Here is a 21,741-nt window from a genome sequence, read left to right on the forward strand (position 1 = left end):
AATCTTCGGCCACACTTCAAAGAATATTATTTTTCGACTAGTGAAACTCTTAGCCGATGTGAGTACTTAGTACTCAGTACTAGGCTTGAGTTATTACATATACTTAATAGGGTCCAAAATGTTTTCCGCTGTTTTGCAAAGTTTTAAAAAAATGTATACACTAGTCGGCATAATTATTTTGACAAATTTTAAAGTTAAATCTTTTCATATTTTGAACTTATAATAGAAACATTTTGGCACCTATAGAAAGAGCACTTCAATTCCGTTTAAATGACACAACAATGTTCTTAACCCATTAAGCACCCTTTGAAAAGTTAGGAAATTAGACAATTTATTGTGAAGGTCAAATTTTCAACTTTTTTCTGGGGGCTTAAAACAAAAATGTTTTGATGCAAAATTTTTCCCCAATTAAAATTAATAATAACTGCAAAAAAAAATTTTTTAAATACTTTTCCTTGTATTTTGTTTTAAGCCCCAGGAAAAAAGTTGAAAATTTGACTTTTATGCCGACTAGAGTATTACCCTCTGCAAAGGTTTAAAAAAGAATAAGTTAGATTATCCAAAATTTAAAAAGCTAAAAATATCAACGTTCTGAAAATGTCTAAGTGTTTTTTTTCGCGAGACTTTAATAATTTTTCAGCGTCTCAGCCCAGTAGACCGGGGTAAAGCCTCACGAAGATGATTAATTTTTAGAAATACAATATTTATAAAAATAAGTGCACCATTGTGATGTTTCATCGTTTAAGGGAGGTATATGAGCGCTTGTTTATAATTTTCCCACTTCGTGCAGATAAGCGCCAAGCAGTTTAGTCTAAAAAAATATATATCAGTTATAGAATTAAGCAGTTGTATCCTTCTATTCAAACTTACACCTTCAATGTAGTTGTAAATATCTATTTTTTCATTTTGAGAGTGGGCGCCGTCGTCACAAGCTCCCACTGGTACAAGGATGACGTTTTTTCCAGTGGCTTCCTGCAAAGTCAATGTTACTGGAATGGATCCCCCTTCGCGAGTCATGTCCGGTTCTACATTAAAAACGTGCCTCATGGCCCGTTTCGCAGCCTCATAATGGGGGTGGTTTGGGTCCTCTGTCCAGGGTTTGCCAGCTGATAGCATAGTAATCTTCAAAAATAGGCATTATAATTAAGAACAATGCGAGTGTGAGCACAAAAAATAACCTTAATTTTGTTTGGCGATCCACGCTCAGTCCATTTATCATTAAGATATTTAACGACACACTCCTCAATGTGCTCTGGGTCCTGGTTGGGCACAAGGCGAATGGAGAACTTGCCAATCACCTTTTTCGGAATAACTGTCTTTGCGCCTGGCTCATAAAATGCACCCTCGATTCCATGGACTGATAGGCTGGGATAACGCCACCTGGCTTGAAGCAGTCTGGTTTTATCGCCATTATGCGGCAGCTGGTCAACACCGATGTCTTTCCTAAAGAGATTACGGCGATCTAGAGATTTATGGCGTCGATAGTAAGATAAGATTAACTAACTTGTAATCAGAAACATCGAAATCAATGTTCTCATATATTTCTTGCTCATTCTTTAGCTGGGGTGCAACCTGTACCAATTCGAGATAAATTAAACCTTTTAAAGCTTGCAGCTAGTACTTAAAATTACTTACGTCACGGTCTACTCCTGGGATCAGGATTTTCGTGTCCTTGTCGACGAGCACGCTAAGCAAGTAACACAGATCCGGCATAGCTTCGTGGACGGTGCCCCCGAAAACTCCACTGTGCAAGTCTTTATTTGAGCATTCCACCTCCACTTGAAAGTATGCCAGTCCACGAAGCCCATATGTAAGACAAGGACGCTTCTTTCCTAGCCAGTAGTTGTCGGAAATGCAGACATAATCAACATCGGCAAGGAAATCATTTTTGCGCCTTATCAACAAGTCGTCAAGGCCTTCGCTACCACTTTCCTCCATTCCTTCGAAAACAAACTTCACGTTTAGTGACAGCGGTATATTGAGCTTATTATAAGCCTCGATAGCATGGATCCAGCACAGCACAGGTCCCTTGTCATCGGAGGCCCCGCGTCCGAACAACTTTCCATCTACTTCGGTAAGCTCGAAGGGATCGGTGTTCCATCCATCTTCCTTTAGAGCAGGCTGCACATCCAAATGGCCGTAGACCAACACGGTCTTCTTGGAGGCGTCTTTGCCCAGAGTTCCCAGCAGGACCTTTGGAAGAGGGATTATCTGGCCGCTCGGCAAGGTCTGTTGGCCCACATCCGCCAGCTCTATTTCAGCGCCCAAGGCCTTTAAGCGATCTGCGGTCCAGTTCACCATGCGATCGATCTCGCCTCGCTTATCTGCCCATGCTGAAACCGACTGAATTCCCACAACGGTTTTTAGAGCTTCGATGTAATCTCCTTTTTTGCTGTCAACAAAGCTGAAAAGCGATTGCGGTTTATGACTATTAGATATGAGTACGGTAAGCTAATAAAAGCGTTATCTATCCCTAAGTATAACAATTTGCGGCTAAGACCATGGGTTAAGTGAATGGTGTGTGTGCCTTTCTATTGGTGCCACTCGAACAAAGGCGATAAGAGAACATTTTGTAGCGAATTCAAGTCAGTCAGGTCCAAGACAAAATGCAAATCACATATTTCTACATTGACGTGAATAGTCGCTCGGTCGCTGGTTTAAGTTTACTTATACCAACGGATATCGATATGAGCTTGAATAATAAACTATGCGCCCCAGTAAGAGATTTGCAAAACGAACGTGCTGTTATTCTTAAGTGGTCCTGATTAGGAAAGTTCTTTGTTTTATATATATATATATATATATATATATATATATGTACGGGGCTTTTGTATGTGTGTGACAATTTGGACTCATCTCAGCATCCTCTAACCAATAGTATCCAATTATACATACGCAAAGAACTGTTGGAGTTCATCGGGAAGCTCTGCCATCGTACTATTAATGTTGTACAGGAATACGAGAAGAACTGCAACGTGCAACGGACACTACCGATTTAAATCTGACTAGATGTCAGCGCGCGCCTATATATACCAAAAAAAAACAAAGGTATTGACCGGAGTGGGACCTTTTCCTGACTTCAAAAATATGCCATACAGTCGATTAATTGTAAACGAAAATGGAAGCGCGTATTTTGGAAGAAAGTTATAGTCTGTTTCCACATATACCTGAGCCTGAGCACAACCGAATGAAACAGTTGAGTTTTTCGACAAATGTATAGCACTAGTTTACAAAATAATATTCTTGGTGTGCTCCCCAGCAATTTATGGCAAATTCTGTTAGTGTTGGACCTCTAGACTACGAAAATAGCATTAATTTTTTTTTCGATGGCACAGTTTTTTTTAAAAGATTTTTTAAAGTTCGAAATGTTAAATTTCTGACTTTTTTCGAATTTCTTCTTATATCTCGGCAGATATCCACCCGATTGGGCCAGTTTTAGTTTTATTTTAAAGTCAATAGATCAGAGCTTAACTTTGCCATACAGATCAATATGATTAGATAAGTAATGGCAGCGCAGAAACTTGACAAAGATGAAAAATGTGTTTTTTGGTCGACTGTAAGTCGGCTGTATATATCGTAAAAACTCGAAATGAATCCGTTGAAAAATCATAATGGTTACAAACTTAAAGTTTACATCCTACCGAATAAAACAAGCCGGATATGGCCCAAATCCATGGAAAACTGGATTTATGGTGGATTTTTAAAGATAGGATTTTTCCACTTTTTTCGGTTGACAGAGTCCAAATCTAAGATTTATCATAGGCGGCGACATGTAAACAACAATGAGTGGTGACGACAGCCGGGTCAAAAAATAGTATAAAAAAATAGTATAAAAAACCACAAATATGCTTTCTAAGTTGATCTTGATGAAAATAATGCGTACTGTTGATACTAATAGCCTCTTCCCATAGAGTCCATCCGCTTGAAACGGTTGGGATTTTTGACGAATGTGAAACTCGTGTTCCCACAGAACTCCATCCACCATCTACCATCCGATTACAGCTGACTGAAGAGCAGTTGCTTAGCTCAACATTAACGAAGGGGGATTTCAACTCGGGAAAACTGTCGTAAAATTGCGTTCTTCTAATTCTTTTGTAGAATAATTTAATAAATAGATTAAGATAATAGTTAAAAAAATATCTGAACATTTATAACATATCCTATAACAAGTATGCATACATATTGCTGACTGGGGGAGAGCCTAACCTCCCGTACCCCACCTCCGCTCTTACTACGCCTCTGTCTAGCCAATATTAATATGACAAATTTGTAAACAAAACCAAATTTGTGCTGTTTTGGTAATTTACAGCCACTTTTAAACTTTATAGGAGTACATAGTACACTTTTATTTAATATTAGTTATTATTTACGATGTGCAGACCATATTCTGAGAATTCGCTACAAACATTGATGTTTTCGTTCGCAGAACAGCTTAAATTTTTGGCCCACACATAGCAACCTGTTTGCGAATGCTTTTCCGGTCATAACTAACTACAAATAATTCAACGATTGCCAAAGAACAATGAACTTAGGCATTATTTAATTTTTTCCCGCCATTGATTTGATTTGTTCTCGCAGTCATCGTTCCAATTTTCACAGTCAAGAGGAAGAATTCAGAGTTGCACCGAGAAAACATCGCCTAACTATCGCATAAAAGAGCCCGTCAAAGTCCGTTAAAATTGGATGGCGGACTAACTGGGAAATTTTCGGAACGGCAAAACCTTACGGACCATCCGTTCAACGGATGGTAGACGGTGGATGGAGCTCTGTGGGAAGACCCTATAAAATGTTACAGAGTTGCCATGACTTTTAATAAAAAAGGTGACAACTCTGGTTTTCAACGATTCAACAAAATTTTCAACAGCCTCGAGGCTGTTGAATTGCTGAAATTTCTGAAAGTTGACTTTGTATGGAACAGCTGATTACAAGATGACCAAAATTCAACAATTCAGCAATTCAACAGTTTAGGGAATACCCTGATTGACAACCACATTGACTTAATAATGAACAGCTATTTCATAATAACATAAACGAAACAAGATTTCAATTCGACAAAATTGCCGTAAAATGCTGTTCTTCTAATCTTATTGTATAATAATATATTAAATAAAATAAGATAAGCATCTTAGATTTTATAAGATATACTATAACAAGCCTGCTTACAAATTGCTAATTTAAGCCCATTTCTCCATTAAGGACTCGTCGAACTTGCATCCATTTACCGTTTAACCCGCCTAGAATCCCATACAAACTTGTTAGTGAGGGGAGGGTGAAAACTGTCGCGTTACAGGACTTTGTGGTATTTTCCAGCAGTATTAACCAGGCATGATCATTTTTCTGGACCCCAAAATGATAAGAAGCTGATAAGAGCGGGACAAATTAAAACCATTTATTGTTCATATTGAATTATTTACAGATTTCTATTGAACTTTACTTCGTATAGTTTTGGTATTTAATATTACATAAGATCTGGCAATAGTTCAGTATTCCGAGGAAGAAATAATAATAAAGGGCAGTACGTTGTTGAAAAAGGAATGGTTCGGCTAGAACGGATCGGATTCGACATATTGGTCGTTGCAGCGCAGGCACATGGGCTTTTTTCTCCGGCTCCGTGATCTTGACGCTAACTTCTTGATTCATCAAGACGAAGTCCTGGGCGCACTTTGAGCGCAGGTACACAATAGAGCCCTGCATGAGTAGAGTCATAGCTCCCTTTGATTTCATGAGCCATTCGATCTATCTATGCTTTGAAACATGGTTCATACCAGAGCATGTAAAAGTTGATCGTTTTTTCGTTTGCTGTCTCGGTCTGAACAAAACCGAAACAAATTTATTTTTGTTTTTCGATATGCTTAACAAAATGTTTATTGGAGGGTGTGAAACAAATTTAAAAATTTGGTTTCGGTCTGAGCGAAACCCCCTTACATACATTTTTTCGGTCCTTCAAAAATTGATTTTCGTTTCATACAAACGGTCCCAAAAAACTGTAGATGAACAAAACTTTGAAATGCTCAGTAAAAACGGTCTTTTTTGACAGTTCTGTCTTTCCTTTGCCTTACACCTTTAAAAATTTAAGTTAATATATAGAACATATATTTGAAAAATGTTACCACTCTTTCGCCGTATAAACGCGAGTGGTAACATTGACAAAATAGGTATGAGGTAAACTATTGGAAGCAAGTGGCTTTGCAATCAATGTGGTACTGTCCACATACAAAAAAAAAAAAAAGTGGGGTGGCTGGGTTGACATGGAACGTCCCATATAAAAAACTAGTGATGATCGCACCTTCAACATACAAAAGTTCTGATATCAACATTTGTGTCTAATATTTTCTCATTCGGCCCGCCCTAGCATACTATTTTAGCCTTTTTACTTTCATAGGCATTTTCTATTGCAGCGTGCCGAATGAGAAAATCTTAGAAAGTGTATTTAATGACGAGTGTAATAAACATAAACGAAACAAGATTTCAATTCGACAAAATTGCCGTAAAATGCTGTTCTTCTAATCTTATTGTATAATAATATATTAAATAAAATAAGATAAGCATCTTAGATTTTATAAGATATACTATAACAAGCCTGCTTACAAATTGCTAATTTAAGCCCATTTCTCCATTAAGGACTCGTCGAACTTGCATCCATTTACCGTTTAACCCGCCTAGAATCCCATACAAACTTGTTAGTGAGGGGAGGGTGAAAACTGTCGCGTTACAGGACTTTGTGGTATTTTCCAGCAGTATTAACCAGGCATGATCATTTTTCTGGACCCCAAAATGATAAGAAGCTGATAAGAGCGGGACAAATTAAAACCATTTATTGTTCATATTGAATTATTTACAGATTTCTATTGAACTTTACTTCGTATAGTTTTGGTATTTAATATTACATAAGATCTGGCAATAGTTCAGTATTCCGAGGAAGAAATAATAATAAAGGGCAGTACGTTGTTGAAAAAGGAATGGTTCGGCTAGAACGGATCGGATTCGACATATTGGTCGTTGCAGCGCAGGCACATGGGCTTTTTTCTCCGGCTCCGTGATCTTGACGCTAACTTCTTGATTCATCAAGACGAAGTCCTGGGCGCACTTTGAGCGCAGGTACACAATAGAGCCCTGCATGAGTAGAGTCATAGCTCCCTTTGATTTCATGAGCCATTCGATCTATCTATGCTTTGAAACATGGTTCATACCAGAGCATGTAAAAGTTGATCGTTTTTTCGTTTGCTGTCTCGGTCTGAACAAAACCGAAACAAATTTATTTTTGTTTTTCGATATGCTTAACAAAATGTTTATTGGAGGGTGTGAAACAAATTTAAAAATTTGGTTTCGGTCTGAGCGAAACCCCCTTACATACATTTTTTCGGTCCTTCAAAAATTGATTTTCGTTTCATACAAACGGTCCCAAAAAACTGTAGATGAACAAAACTTTGAAATGCTCAGTAAAAACGGTCTTTTTTGACAGTTCTGTCTTTCCTTTGCCTTACACCTTTAAAAATTTAAGTTAATATATAGAACATATATTTGAAAAATGTTACCACTCTTTCGCCGTATAAACGCGAGTGGTAACATTGACAAAATAGGTATGAGGTAAACTATTGGAAGCAAGTGGCTTTGCAATCAATGTGGTACTGTCCACATACAAAAAAAAAAAAAAGTGGGGTGGCTGGGTTGACATGGAACGTCCCATATAAAAAACTAGTGATGATCGCACCTTCAACATACAAAAGTTCTGATATCAACATTTGTGTCTAATATTTTCTCATTCGGCCCGCCCTAGCATACTATTTTAGCCTTTTTACTTTCATAGGCATTTTCTATTGCAGCGTGCCGAATGAGAAAATCTTAGAAAGTGTATTTAATGACGAGTGTAATAATTTTTCGTCACAAATGTTGATATCAGAACTTTTGTATGTTGAAGGTGCGATCGTCACTAGTTTTTTACCTTGTTAAGAGGTGTTTTTATTTGATATCAGAAGTTTTTGTTCGTTTATATTTGCTCTCATAGGAGCTAGTATATACATTTAAATTTAAATTGGTCAATCATAATTTGTAAACCATTGTATTTAAACAAATTAAGTTAAGTTAAAAAGGCGTTTAAGTATTTCAAAATACCTTTTAAACGAGGTATAGCACATGTCTGTAGCTTCAGTAGTATAGAAGTTACGGCTTTCCGAATTTTAGCTATTTATAGCTGTTTTCCCGCTAAACTAGCGGGTTTTTCCAAAAGTGGTAGAACAAAAGTTTTTTATATCGATGTGATAAACGTCATATCAAATTTTCAGAACTTAAAAAACATATTTTGGACAAACTGACAAGCGGACAAACTGACAAACAGAATTAAATTTTTATTTTGGGAAGAAAAAGAAAATCTTATTTTGGCTATAACTTTTGAACGGAGCGTCGGATTTTATCATATGACCCCTCATTCGACGGGTATTTTCAATAGGAATACAACTAAAATATTGTGAGGGGGCTTTTATCCCCACCGGCCCCAACAGCTCCAAAATTCGAAATTTTTACTTTTTCATTTTCACCTCTCACTCTCCCAAACCAATTGATTTTCTTGAGGTCTTGGTATGCAATCCTTTAAGTTTTTGCAATACCTTTCGATAGGTGTATCATTCATTATGATCGGACCATCACAGTAGATTTTCATTTCTTCGTGTATATATAGTAGTCGCCTTCGCACACTCTCCTGGTGCGCTTCGTCACTACATGGACTGCCGTCCATAGTGATGAAGGAAACCTTTGTTTTCCGGTAAGGTACGTCTTCTTGACTATGAATACAAGAAAGGAAGCTTCTTTCGGCCAGCCGAAGCTTATATACCCCTGCAGATAAAGTAAATACCTATGGTTTAATGCTCACTCGGTGCAGTTCAAGGTATTCCAAATTCAGCGTGTCTATTTAAATTTTATTTTTAAGTTGTCAAAAATCAAAACGCCTACTTCCTACAAAGTTACAATGAATTTTCTTATATTTGTTTGAATATTCCTATGGGAGCCTTAAGATGTAGTGGTCCGATCCGGCTCGCTCCGACATATGTACTACCTGCAATAGAAAGAAGACTTTCGGGGAAGGACTTTCATCGCGATAGCTTAAAAACTGAGAGACTAGTTCGCATGGAAACGGACAGACGGACAGACGGACATGGCTAGATAGACTCGCCTATTGGTGCTGAACAAGAATATATATACTTTACGTGGTCGGAAGCGTCTCCTTCACTGCGTTGCAAACATCTGACTGAAATTATAATACCCTCTGCAAGGGTATAAAAATGGCAGATACAATTTTTTTTATGGAGCCAATTTTTTGTTAAGTGTAAAAAACGTTTTTGACACTTTTTTAATTTCTAACTTCAGTTGTGGTTAAGGGATTTCAACCATAAAATACTCATTTTACAGGTAATAGAATGCCCTCCAACTGTCACACACGACATTGAGTTCCATTCATTAGGTTAGAAGGTACATTACGTCAAAGATGAAAAAATTAGGAAAAATGCAAAAATGCTGGCATAAATGGCTTCGTTAAAAATACACGCCTAAAAACCGAAATTATTTTAACTTAAAGATACATCTTTTAGTCAACTAACAAGACCATCATCAAAAAAATCAATCAATAGTTCGATTTTATATCGATTTTTACGTTGGGAAAAAACGGGTATTACAGCCCTGTTAGAGCCCTGTTGTGTCAGTTAACAGCTGTAAACGGCCAAAAAAAACACCGTTGGCGCAAGCTTAAAAAATGCATATCAAATTAATTTGCTGGTGGATTGTAACGATCAATAGCTTGATTTTTTGGTAAAAGCACGTTCTACCAGTAGAAGTTCGAATTCGAGTACTGCATCAGCTGCGAGTAATAGCCTCTTCCCATAGAGTCCATCCGTTTGAAACGGTTGGGATTTTTGACGAATGTGAAACTCGTGTTCCCACAGAACTCCATCCACCATCTACCATCCAATAACAGCTGACTGAAGAGCAGTTGCTCAGCTCAACATTAACAAAGGGGGATTTCAACTTAGGAAAACTGTCGTAAAATTGCGTTCTCTTAATTTTATTGTAGAATAATACAATAAAATAGATTAAGAAAATAGTTTAAAAACATATCTGAACGTTTATAACATATCCTACAACGAGTACGCATACATATTGCTGACTGTGGGGGAGCCTAACCTCCCGTACCCTACACTCCGCTCTTACTACGCCTCTGTCTACCGAATATTAATATGAAAAATTTGTAAACAAAACCAAATTTATGCTGTTTTCGGTAAATTTTATCCACTTTGGAACTTTATAGCAGTACCAAGTACACTTTTAATAAATACTAGTTATATTTACGAAGTGCAGAACATATTTTGACACTTTGCTGCAAACAGTGATGTTTTCGTACGCACAACAGCTTACATTTTAACCCACTTATAGCAACCTGCTTGCGAACGCTTTTGCGCTCATAACAAACTAATAATTTTAAAAAATCCAAAAAAACAATGAGCTGAAGCAATATTTAATTTTTTCCCGCCATCGATTTGATTTGTTCTCGCAGTCATCGTTCCAATTTTCACAGTCAAGAGGAAGAATTCAGAGTTGCACCGAGAAAACATCGCCTAACTATCACATAAAAGAGCCCGTCAAAGTCCGTCAAAATTGGATGGCGGACTAACTGGGAAATTTTCGGAACGGCTAAACCTTACGGACCATCCGTTCAACGGATGGTAGATGGTGGATGGAGCTCTATGGGAAGACCCTATAAAGTTATTCGTGGTTGCATGTACGTCGATGATGTCCCTTCGGGAGCTGACTCTGCAGAAGAGGCTCACCTCACCATTCGCGAGTTCCAGAGTGCCCTCGATTCGGCTGGTTTTCCATTAAGGAAGTGGACCTCCAACCATAAAGAAGTTCTGGCTCATATCGAAACCGATCATCTTTTAAACGCCGATTTCCTCGAAACAGATACGGAAAGCACTGCGAAAACTCTCGGAGTCCGTTGGAAAGCAACATCCGATGAGTTTTTCTTCGCCCCTCCAGACCTATCCAACGAAGCTACGCCCACGAAACGACATGTTTTTTCCCAAATCGGCAAGCTGTTTGATCCAGCAGGCTGGTTCGCTCCTTTCGTGGTCTGTGCCAAGATTTTCAAGCAGGAGATCTAGCTTCACGATCTAGGGTGGGATGAAAAACTCCCAATTGAACTGTGCCAAAAGTGGCGTGGTTTTCTCCAAAGCTACTATGTCCTAGATCAAGTCTGAAGTCTCAGATGGGTTTCCTTCCGCCCTGAGTTCCGAGTAGAACATCATGGATTCTGTGACGCCTCTCAAAAGGCGTATGGTGCTGCAATCTATGTACGCGTAGAAATGAGCACACGACGCTAGTGTATCTTCTTACGGCCAAAACGCGCGTGGCGCCAGTCAAAACTGTGTCGCTTCCCAGGCTAGAGCTGTGTGGAGCTCTATTGCTATCCGAGATGGCTGAATCCATCCTCCCCCATATGCCAATGCTGTCCTCGAAACTCCACTGTTGGACCGATTCCACGATTGTGCTTGCATGGCTAGCCAAACCATCAAGCCAATGGACAACGTTCGTTGCCAATCGGGTAACAAAAATTACCCAGTCCACAGAGGCAGCCAATTGGGCACATGTTCAATCCGAACACAATCCAGCTGACTTGGCCAGTCGGGGAGTGCCTCTACAAGAACTGGTCGACAACTCCCTTTGGTGGCATGGACCAACTTGGTTGTCAAGGCCACGAGATCAGTGGCCTTCCCAAAGCACATACTTACAAGTGACCGAAATGGAAAGGCGTCCTGTCAAGGCCCATGTGGCGTCCATTCCGACAGAAGACATCCTTGATCGCTTTACGGGTCCTTGCGTATGTCCACCATTTTGTCCAACGATGTAGAAAACATCGATTCCGGAAGTCCGTCTGCAGGCCCAAGAACTTGTCGTCGCTGAACGACGTATGGTCATCAGCACTCAGCGCAGATATTTCGCAAATGAATATCGCTGCTTGAGTCAAAAGCGTCCTGTGTCTGCAAAAAGTTCCATCCTCTCCTTAAACCCCTTTCTAGACAAGAAAGATCTTATAAGGGCGTGCGGCCGCATAACGGCCTCCGAAAACTTGCGATATGACGAACGACATATGATAATCCTCCCTTACGAATGTGCACTCTCCCGACTACTGGAAAACTTTACGCATCTCATAACGTTGCACGGAGGTAACCAGTTAGTCGTACGTCTCACCCGATTAAGATACTGGCTTCCGATATTAAAGAGCTTGGTAAAGGCCGTGATTAACTCCTGCAAGGTCTGCGTTATTTATAAGAAGCGCTTGCAGGTTCAGATGATGGGAAGTTTTCCGAAAGAGCGAGTTTCTTTTTCCCGGCCATTCACATACACAGGAAGAGACTACGCTGGCCCTTTCGACATATAAAACAAGAGAGAACGCTATAGTCGGGTTCGTGTCCCGACTATCTAATACCCGTCACTCGGCTAAAGGGAGTGCGAGGGAGATGGATTTATAACATTTTTTTTGATTGCGTATAACTTTTTAATGAATGGTCCGATTTGAAAAATGTCTTCTACATTTCGATAGGTATAAATATACACAACAAAATTGCATTTATACTTCTCGGAAATCTTTAAAGGTGTGGCCGCCAGACACATTTTAAATCGTTAGTGGGCGATTCTGGGCGTTAGAGGGGGCGTGGCGCTCGGCTGAAATAAACTTGCGCTGCGTAGGAAGACCAAGAATATGTGTGGAAAATCTCAACCTTGTAGCTTTTGTAGTTTCCGAGATCTCAGCGTTCATACGGACAGACAGATAGGCAGACGGACAGATAGACGGACAGACGGACATGGCTAGATCGACTCGGCTATTGACCCTGATCAAGAATATATTTACTTTATGGGGTCGGAAACGCTTCCTTCTGGCTGTTACATACTTTTGCACGAATACAATATACCCTTTTACTCTACGAGTAACGAGTTTCTCTACAAAGGCCATCCATCTAGAGCCTACATCCGATCTGACGACCGAGAAATTTCTCGCCGCTTTCGCTCGGTTTGTAGCCAGAAGAGGTTGTCCCCGTCAAGTGCAGTCCGACAATGGGAAAACCTTTGTCGGCGCTGCCACTCTCCTCTCCCGAGATTTCCAAGCCGTAAAAGAGTCTGTGACTGATGCGCATAGTCATCAGCAGCTCAACTGGCAATTCATTCTTCCGGGGGCACCCCATATGGGAGCCCTGTAGGAAGCTGGTGTCAAAAGCTTTAAAACCTTGTTTTACAAGTCCACCGCTTCTCGAAAGTACACGTTTGAAGAGCTTTCAACCCTCCTAGCGAAAATTGAAGCTTGTCTAAATTCCTGACCGCTATTTCCTATGTCTGAAGATCCTACTGATCTCTTAGCGTTGACACCTGGGCATTTTCTAGTCGGCGGACCTCTTCTGTCCATAGTAGAACCCGAATTAAAAGAGGAATCCAAGTCCATTGTGAATCGTGGGCAACACTTAAAGGCGCTCATCAACAATTCCAAGCTCGATGGAAAGAGGAGTATCTCAAAGAGCTCCACAAGCGTAACAAGTGGCAATCCCCGACCGCAAATCTCCGCGTTGGCGACATGGTAGTCATCAAGGAGGACAATCTGCTCTCGAATAAGTGGCGCCTTTGCAGAATCGACTCTGTCTTTCCGGAGGCTGACGGCAATGTCCGTGTCGTCAGCATTCTCACGGCACGCAGGATTATCAAGCGTGGTTCTTCTGCCAGGAGAACACTCCAACCGTCTTCCTTAATCCTCCACATAATTCCCCAACCAACCTCGCCATCTAAGCAGTTTCAAGTCATCTCCATATGTTTTTTTTCTTTTTTTCTGTCCATTACTCACTACCAGATCAAATCATGGTTCCTTGTCCACGGAGCGCTCAGGCATTGGAAGGCAGACGTACTCGAGGTTAAATTCCTACCGATGCCGTGTCTGCCGTGGAATCCATCCGCTTTGGAAGTGCCAGAGGTTCCTAAAGCTGAGCGCAGAGAGGCGGCCTCGGCCAGTGCTTGTCAATAAGTACTGCTCAAATTGTCTCGCTCACGAGCACTCCGACGGGAGTTGTCGCAGTGGCGAAAAAGGAAAACGTGCAACGGAAAGCACCACACTCTCCTCCGTAGGTACAAGCGCCCTCTGCCGTCGGCTAATCAGCAGCGTTCGCGCCGGCAGGATCCGCCAACTCGCAGAGCGCTTGACTCTCCGCCGCGCTCAGCCTCCTCGACACCGGCACCGTCACTGGCGTCCATCCTCAAGCGGCACAGCGTGAATGTGCTACCGACGGCCATGGTCACATTGGAGACCGGGATGAAGAAGTTCGACACGGCCGCTCTTATCAACCCGTGTACACCGACGAGCTGCATCGACGCGTCCCTGTCGTCTGCGTTCCGCTTGCCGACTACCACCGTCGGCGACGAGCGGATCTGTACGGCGACGATTCAGTCGAAGCGCGACGACGGCGGAATGTTTACGCCGCTCTCCCCTCTCTTAAATTGCCCGCTCTTCCCTCGTTTGCGAATGCCAACTCGACCGCACTGGATGCTCGCGATTCCAGGCGCTCCCGCACTGGAAGCTCTCTTCCAGGCTCTCTCGATTTCCCGATCCCAAAATCTCTATTTTTATACCCTTGCAGAGGGTATTATGATTTCAGTCAGAAGTTTGCAACGCAGTGAAGGAGACATTTCCGACCCCATAAAGTATATATATTCTTGATCAGCATCACAAGACGAGTCGATCTAGCCATGTCCGTCTGTCCGTCTGTCCGTCTGTCCGTCTGTCCGTCTGTCCGTCCGTCTGTCCGTCCGTTTCTACGCAAACTAGTCTCTCAGTTTTAAAGCTATCGGGATGAAACTTTCGTAAAAGTCGTCTTTCTATTGCAGGTAGTATATATGTCGGAACCAACCGGATCGGACAACTATATCTTATAGCTCCCATAGGAAGGATCAAAAAAAAAAAAGTAAAAAAATTCTAGCTCCGGTGTTTTTTGGAATTTTACCTTCTACTCTTGGGAATATTTTTTTTTATATATTTCTGAATTTCGGTTTTTTTGTTTTTTAAATCGGATCACTATATCATATAGCTTCCATAGGATCGGTCGAAAAATTAAATGGAAATTAATGGGACAAAAATTATATCTTTGTTGGTTTTTATTATATTTCCTTCTACTCTGGGATAAGACTATTTTGAAATATTTCCGAATTTAGATTTTAATTTTTAAAAGATCGAACTACTATATCATATAGCTGTGATAGAAACGATCGAAAAATTAATGTGAAATAATAAGAAAGTTAACATTTTTGCGATTTGTAAATTAATAGAATGATCTGCAAGGGTATATATGTAAGCTTCGGCTTGCCGAAGCTAGCTTCCTTTCTTGTTTTATTTTATATATTTTGAATATGTGTTAATATGTTACGTTAATGTTAAATAGAACTAAATTTGTTTGTGAAACGCCTCGCAACGAATACTTTTGTGACTGACTGTACATATTTCTGACTGGGAGAGAGCCAAACTTGCCGTACCCCATACTCAGCTCTTACTCCGCCTCTGTCCAGCCAATATTAATATGAAAAATTTGTAAACAAAACCAAATGTGTGCTGTTTTGGTAATTTAACGCAACTGAATACACTTCTATTTGATAATAGTTATTATTTTCGAATGGCAGGTCATATTCTGAGTCAGTGCAGAAAACATTGATGTTTTCGTTCGCAGAACAGCTTAAATTTTGGCCGACACATAGTGTTTGGGAACCAGACACCCTGTACTCTTAGTTATATTTACTTTGTAATCTCTTTCATTATCTTTACGCACACGCGCATGAAGCGCAGCTTAATTTGTATGTACGTGTAGGAGCTTTGCCCAAATGCATTGTCTCGGTCAGTACTTTTCCATTCATCTCTAACTGTAACGTGTTTACGATATCATTCAGCTTATTCTTGTACTATTCTACCAAGCTACAGTCAGTCACACTTTTGCTACCAACGCAACCACGGCGCATCGCGCGATTGATTCTAATCATTATTGAAATGTTCGGTGAAGACAAAAAAATATCAACGAAAACAGTAACACTCTGGCGTCTGATTTATAAACATTAAAAAATTGGACCTTCGAGTAGCCGGATAGCCAGAAACGTTTGTTTCGGGACATTTCAATTAAATTAGTATTTTTCAACGGTGATCTATAGATATCTGCGTCGTATAGAACCGTCCCTAACCTCAATCGCCATGCGGAGTGTCACTCAACAACGGGGCTTTTGCAAAAGCCAAATTACACGTGCGCATAACAATGCCACTAAATTCGTGGAAGATATTCAGTCAATCCAGACCCTAGTCGCGCGATTAGCTCAACTACAGGAAAACTATTTACGGTTCGTAAAGCTCACAGAGGAGCTGCACGCCTTTGAGTCTGAAGAGGGTTGGGAAAACCCTGAGGAAGACTTTGATGTATACGAGGAAAAACACTACGCTACGTATGCTGTACTAAGCAATACGCTGGAAGAGTTAAAGGCTGAAGTCGCTGAGACTCCTCTTCTTGTTCCTGACCAATCCCTCAACACGTCCCACAGAAGCCATGTGGACTTCCAGTTCGAGCGAATCAAGCTCCCAACCTTTTCGGGAAATTATGAAGACTGGAAACATTTTTCGGACATGTTCACGGCATCCATCGCATCACACTCAGGACTCACTGACTGCCAAAGATTTCACTATTTAAAGTCCTACCTGTCCGGCGAGGCGCTCACATTAGTAAAACACATTCCCGTTACTAATGAAAACTACAGTGAAGCCTGGGATAGGTTGGAAAAGCGATATAACAAACAGTCGCTAATTATGCGATCGTTCCTCAACAGTTTCTTAACTCTACCTAGTGCCAACACCACCAGCATCGGCGCCGTGCGAAAATTGGCTGATGGCGCAGACGAGGTAATTCGTGGATTGAGAGCACTTCAATGCGTGCAGCGAGATCCTTGGTTAATTTTTATATTATTGACAAAAGTGGATCCTGAAACTCGCCAAGCATGGGCCCAGTGCGCAGAATCTGAAAGTCCAAATGTGACCATCAACCAGTTTCTAACATTTCTCACATCACATTGCGACACCTTAGAGGCCTGCCAACTTGTTCGCGCGCCACAAGCTCGACGAGCCGCTACAACACACCACGTTGACGCTCATCAGAAACGCGAGGAAAACAAGTGTCTATCTTGCCAGCAGAATCATCCACTGTTCAGGTGTGATCAATTCTTATCATTGGACGTCGCCACACGCCGAGAATTTCTGAGGAACAGAAAGCTCTGTTTCAATTGCCTTAGTGCCTCCCACATGGTCGGCAATTGCACATCAAAACACACCTGCGGGTCTGCCGCCGCAAACATCATACATTAGTTCACGACCCGCCGCAGATGTCTGGCACTGGAACCTACCAGGAGCCACTTAGCGTAAACCACAGCAATTTGCCATCAACATCCCGAGCTGGAGCCTTAACCTCAATCAATCAACTTCGCCATCAAGAGGATCCACCATCGGGAAACGTTCCTTCTGTAGAGAACAACTACACTCATCATACCCTGGAAAATATTCCGGTTGCAGGTTTGCAAACCCTTTTGCCAACCATCCTCGCAGACGTAATCGACGCCTGGGGAAATACAACGACTTGTCGGATGCTCCTAGACACGGGATCCACAATAACTTTGGCATCGGAATCATTTGTCCAGCGGATTGGCGTGCATCGAACGCATGCACGGATTTCAATTCTTGGTCTGGCTGCCAACAACGCTGGCCTCACACGCGGACGCGCACACTTTAAGCTGCGCTCTCGTCATTCGGATCACCACATCGAGATGGTCTCCTTCATATTGCCCTCGCTAACGTCATCGCTTCCAGCGCAAGCTATTGACACTTCGTCTACAACCTGGAAGCAAATCTCAGCGCTTCCCTTAGCAGACCCTACGTTCTGCACTCCGGGATCTATAGATGTCATCGTTGGATCTGATCAACTCTGGGGTCTATATACCGGAGAAAGAAAATATTTTGGTAAGGACTACCCTATAGCTCTCAATACAATTTTTGGTTGGATTATTGCAGGCTCGTACAATGCCTGCGATGACCACATCACTCCGGCCGTGACCCATCACGCGGACCTTGACAGGATGGTTCGATCATTCATGGAAATGGACAGTGTGCAGTGTGTCCAAGCTCTCTTGGACTCTAGTGATCCCACAGAGAGTAATTTTGCCCGCACTCACACGCGCTCCAAGGACGGTGTTTATATTGTCGAATTCCCCTTCAAAGGCGAAGCACCTCCTATCGAATCAACTTTACCACAAGCCACCAACCGCCTCGTTTCACTAGAGCGGAAATTTCGTCGACACCCGGACCTTAAACAGCAATACGAGGATTTTTTGGATGACTACTTGCAGCGTGGTCATATGGAACAGCTGACCTCAGTCCAAGCTGGAGAAAGCCTGGACACTTGCGTGTATTTACCACATCACGCAGTCATCAAGGTGGACAGCCTGACTACCAAGTGTCGGGTCGTCTTCGACGGATCTGGAAAGGTTAGTTCTGGGATCTCGCTCAACGATCGACTTCATGTTGGGCCACCGATCCAACGGGACTTGCTCGGAGTCTGCCTACGTTTCCGACAGCACCGATATGTTCTATGTGCAGATATAAAAAAAATGTTTAGAGGGATTCAAGTTGCCAAGCCTCACACCAATTTTCAACGCATTGTGTGGCGCAAGAATGAGAAGGAACCGATTCTTCGTTTCCGACTTCTAACCGTCACCTACGGATTGGCGCCCTCCCCATTTCTGGCCTTTCGAGTTTTAAAGCAATTAGCTGACGATCATTGCCTCGAATACCCGGCCGCATCACGAGCTTTGTCAAACGACGCTTATGTGGACGACATTCCAACTGGATGCGATACAGTTGACGATCTTTTGCTGCTTAAACAGGAGCTGATTGGACTTTTAGACAAAGCTAAATTCAAACTACGAAAATGGAGTTCAAATTGCTGGCAGCTTCTACAGTCACTGCCACAAGGGGATCGATGTTATGACCCAGTACAACTCAGTAAGGATTCACCCATGGGACCACACGTTAAGATCCTGGGACTTCAGTGGAATCCAGGTCGTGACGTCATGTTCATCAAAACAACCGAGTTCGATCTCAACGTTATTCCCACCAAACGATAATTATTGTCGCAACTGTCCAAAATCTACGACCCACTCGGCTTGACAGCGTCCACTACCGTGCTGCTCAAGCTCATATTTCAAGAGAGTTGGACAGCTGTTATACATTGGGACCAACCAATTCCGGACGCTCTGAATGCCCGTTGGAGATTACTGGTAGAGGATTTACCGTCGCTCACACACTGCCAAGTACCTCGATATATTGCTGCACCCTTTCAACAAATCCAACTACACGGATTCGCCGACGCATCCTCGCACGCGTATGGTGCAGTAGTCTACAGTCGGGTCGCAATGGATGGCAAGTTTCACATCACTTTGGTAGCGGCAAAAACCCGTGTAGCACCCATTAAACCAGTATCAATTCCACGTCTGGAATTGAACGGCGCACTACTTCTGTCGCGGTTGCTTACTATTGTCAAATCATCGCTAACCATTCCTGTTGACAACCAAGCTGTTGGACAGATTCGGAGATTGTGCTCCACTGGCTATCCGCATCACCACGGAATTGGAACACATACGTCTGCAACAGAACGGCGGAGATTCTGAACGAATACCCACGTAGCTGCTGGAGCCACGTACGCTCTGAGGACAATCCTGCCGACTGCGCATCTCGGGGACTTCAGCCATCGAAGCTTCTCAAACACGACCTCTGGTGGAAGGGTCCATCCTGGTTGGCCCATCCACAATACGAATGGCCACTATGTACAACCAAGTTCCGAGCTGACACCAATTTGGAGGTCAGGGCCGAGGAACGTCCAGCCAAGCCCACAACTCTACATAGCTTTCCTGACGAAAGTATCGACGAGTTGCTCATCAACAAGATCTCATCCTAGACTCGTCTCATACGGGTAACTAGCTATTGTTATCGCTTTATTCATCGTCTTCGTTCGCACCACAGGCCTATTTCTGAGTATCTCACATCAACGGAACTGCAGGCAGCACGGGACCAACTCATTCGCCATATCCAGCGAAAGGCTTTTCAAAGGGAATATACACAGCTAGAAAACGGACGCCAACTCCATGCAAAATCTCCGCTGATCCGGTTTTCTCCATTTCTCGACCATGAGAAACTACTCAGAGTTGGTGGACGAATCGAGAGATCGACTCTCAACTACAACGCTAAGCACCCGTTGCTCATTCCAAAGAGTTCTCCAATCGCAGAGTTACTTGTACGACATTCTCACGTGACGAACCTACACACAGGGGTGGATGCAACGTTCACAAATCTTCGTCAACAGTACTGGATCTTGGGTGCGCGCAACATTGTCCCAAAGACAGTCTTCCAATGCAAGCGCTGCTTTCTTCAACGCAAGGCTACAAACAACCATATCATGGGAGATTTACCTATGCCTCGAGTTCAGGCCAGCCGCTGCTTTCAACATACCGGCTTGGATTATACCGGCCCAATATCAATCAAAGAATCTACTGGATGTACACCAAGGATCGGAAAGGCATGGTTCGCTATATTCGTATGTCTAACAACAAAGGCGATCCACGTCGAAGCAGTCACCGATCTAACAACCAATGCGTTCATCGCAGCGTTTCAACGATTGATTGCTCGCCGCTCTAAGCCGACTGATCTCTACTCAGACAACGGAACAACGTTTCATGGCAGCAAACGAGTACTGGAGGAGATGAGGCTACTCGCCATAAAGCACAGCAAGGATGAATATCTATCCAATTATTTCGCCAACGAACGAATCTTGTGGCACTTCATACCGCCTTCGGCACCACATTTCGGCGGAATATGGGAGTCTGGAGTTCGGTCCATCAAGCTACATATGAAACGGGTAATGGGATCGACAGCCCTAACCTTCGAGAAACTTTCTACAGTGTTGATTCAGATTGAAGCCCTACTTAACTCTCGCCCTCTTTGCTCATCCGGGGATACAACCCTCGATTCACTCACACCAGCCCATTTCCTGACTGGCGCTCCCTATACTGCTATACCGGAACCATCCCGCCTTGATGTTCCCATCAACCGCTTGGAACGATGGACTTAACTACAAGCAATGGTCCAAGGGTTTTGGAAACGTTTGCATATGGAATACCTCATTTCTCTCCACGAGCGAACAAAATGGCAACTGGAGAAAGACAATTTGAAGGTCGACACCCTAGTCGTACTTAAGGAACCAAATCTACCCCCATCAAAATGGATACTCGGACGGATCCTGGAGGTGCATCCCGGACAAGACGACAAGGTCCGAGTTGTTACCATCAAAACCGCCCAACGAGTACTCCAGCGCCCAATCACTAAACTGGCTATTTTGCCCCTTTGCTGAACAACCGTTCAGGGGGGCCGGTATGTTTGGGAACCAGACACCCTGTACTCTTAGTTATATTTACTTTGTAATCTCTTTCGTTATCTTTACGCACACGTGCAGGAAGCGCAGCTTAATTTGTATGTACGTGTAGGAGCTTTGCCCAAATGCATTGTCTCGGTCAGTACTTTTCCATTCATCTCTAACTGTAACGTGTTTACGATATCATTCAGCTTATTCTTGTACTATTCTACCAAGCTACAGT

The 21,741-nt window shown here is 42.4% G+C and overlaps 4 protein-coding genes across 4 annotated transcripts; 3 read left to right on the plus strand and 1 right to left on the minus strand.

Annotated features, from left to right (window-relative positions):
- Positions 1 to 602: 602 nt before the first annotated feature.
- Positions 603 to 3,058, minus strand: Cndp2 (Cytosolic non-specific dipeptidase 2). The gene is made up of 6 exons (XM_017150161.3): positions 2,896 to 3,058; positions 1,636 to 2,404; positions 1,505 to 1,572; positions 1,179 to 1,443; positions 871 to 1,122; positions 603 to 811 (listed from the first exon to the last, which is right to left on the minus strand). Exons 1-6 carry the CDS (start codon positions 2,931 to 2,933, stop codon positions 767 to 769), a joined length of 1,437 nt encoding a protein of 478 aa, XP_017005650.2. The 5' UTR covers positions 2,934 to 3,058; the 3' UTR covers positions 603 to 766.
- Positions 3,059 to 10,706: 7,648 nt separating this feature from the next.
- On the plus strand, positions 10,707 to 11,147 carry LOC138912203 (uncharacterized). The gene has a single exon (XM_070212071.1). The coding sequence runs from the start codon at positions 10,707 to 10,709 to the stop codon at positions 11,145 to 11,147; it is 441 nt and encodes a 146-aa protein (XP_070068172.1).
- A 2,462-nt stretch (positions 11,148 to 13,609) lies between these two features.
- On the plus strand, positions 13,610 to 19,218 carry LOC123002531 (uncharacterized). Its single transcript, XM_070212072.1, has 5 exons — positions 13,610 to 13,742; positions 14,079 to 14,493; positions 16,213 to 16,948; positions 17,425 to 18,055; positions 18,107 to 19,218. The coding sequence occupies exons 1-5, from the start codon at positions 13,610 to 13,612 to the stop codon at positions 19,216 to 19,218; spliced, it is 3,027 nt and encodes a 1,008-aa protein (XP_070068173.1).
- Positions 19,219 to 19,506: 288 nt separating this feature from the next.
- Positions 19,507 to 21,218, plus strand: LOC123002532 (uncharacterized). The gene is made up of 3 exons (XM_070212073.1): positions 19,507 to 19,582; positions 19,678 to 20,020; positions 20,114 to 21,218. The coding sequence occupies exons 1-3, from the start codon at positions 19,507 to 19,509 to the stop codon at positions 21,216 to 21,218; spliced, it is 1,524 nt and encodes a 507-aa protein (XP_070068174.1).
- The last annotated feature ends 523 nt before the right edge of the window (positions 21,219 to 21,741 follow it).

Source organism: Drosophila takahashii, chromosome 2R (assembly GCF_030179915.1).
Source record: "Drosophila takahashii strain IR98-3 E-12201 chromosome 2R, DtakHiC1v2, whole genome shotgun sequence".
Classification (NCBI taxonomy): domain Eukaryota; kingdom Metazoa; phylum Arthropoda; class Insecta; order Diptera; family Drosophilidae; genus Drosophila; species Drosophila takahashii.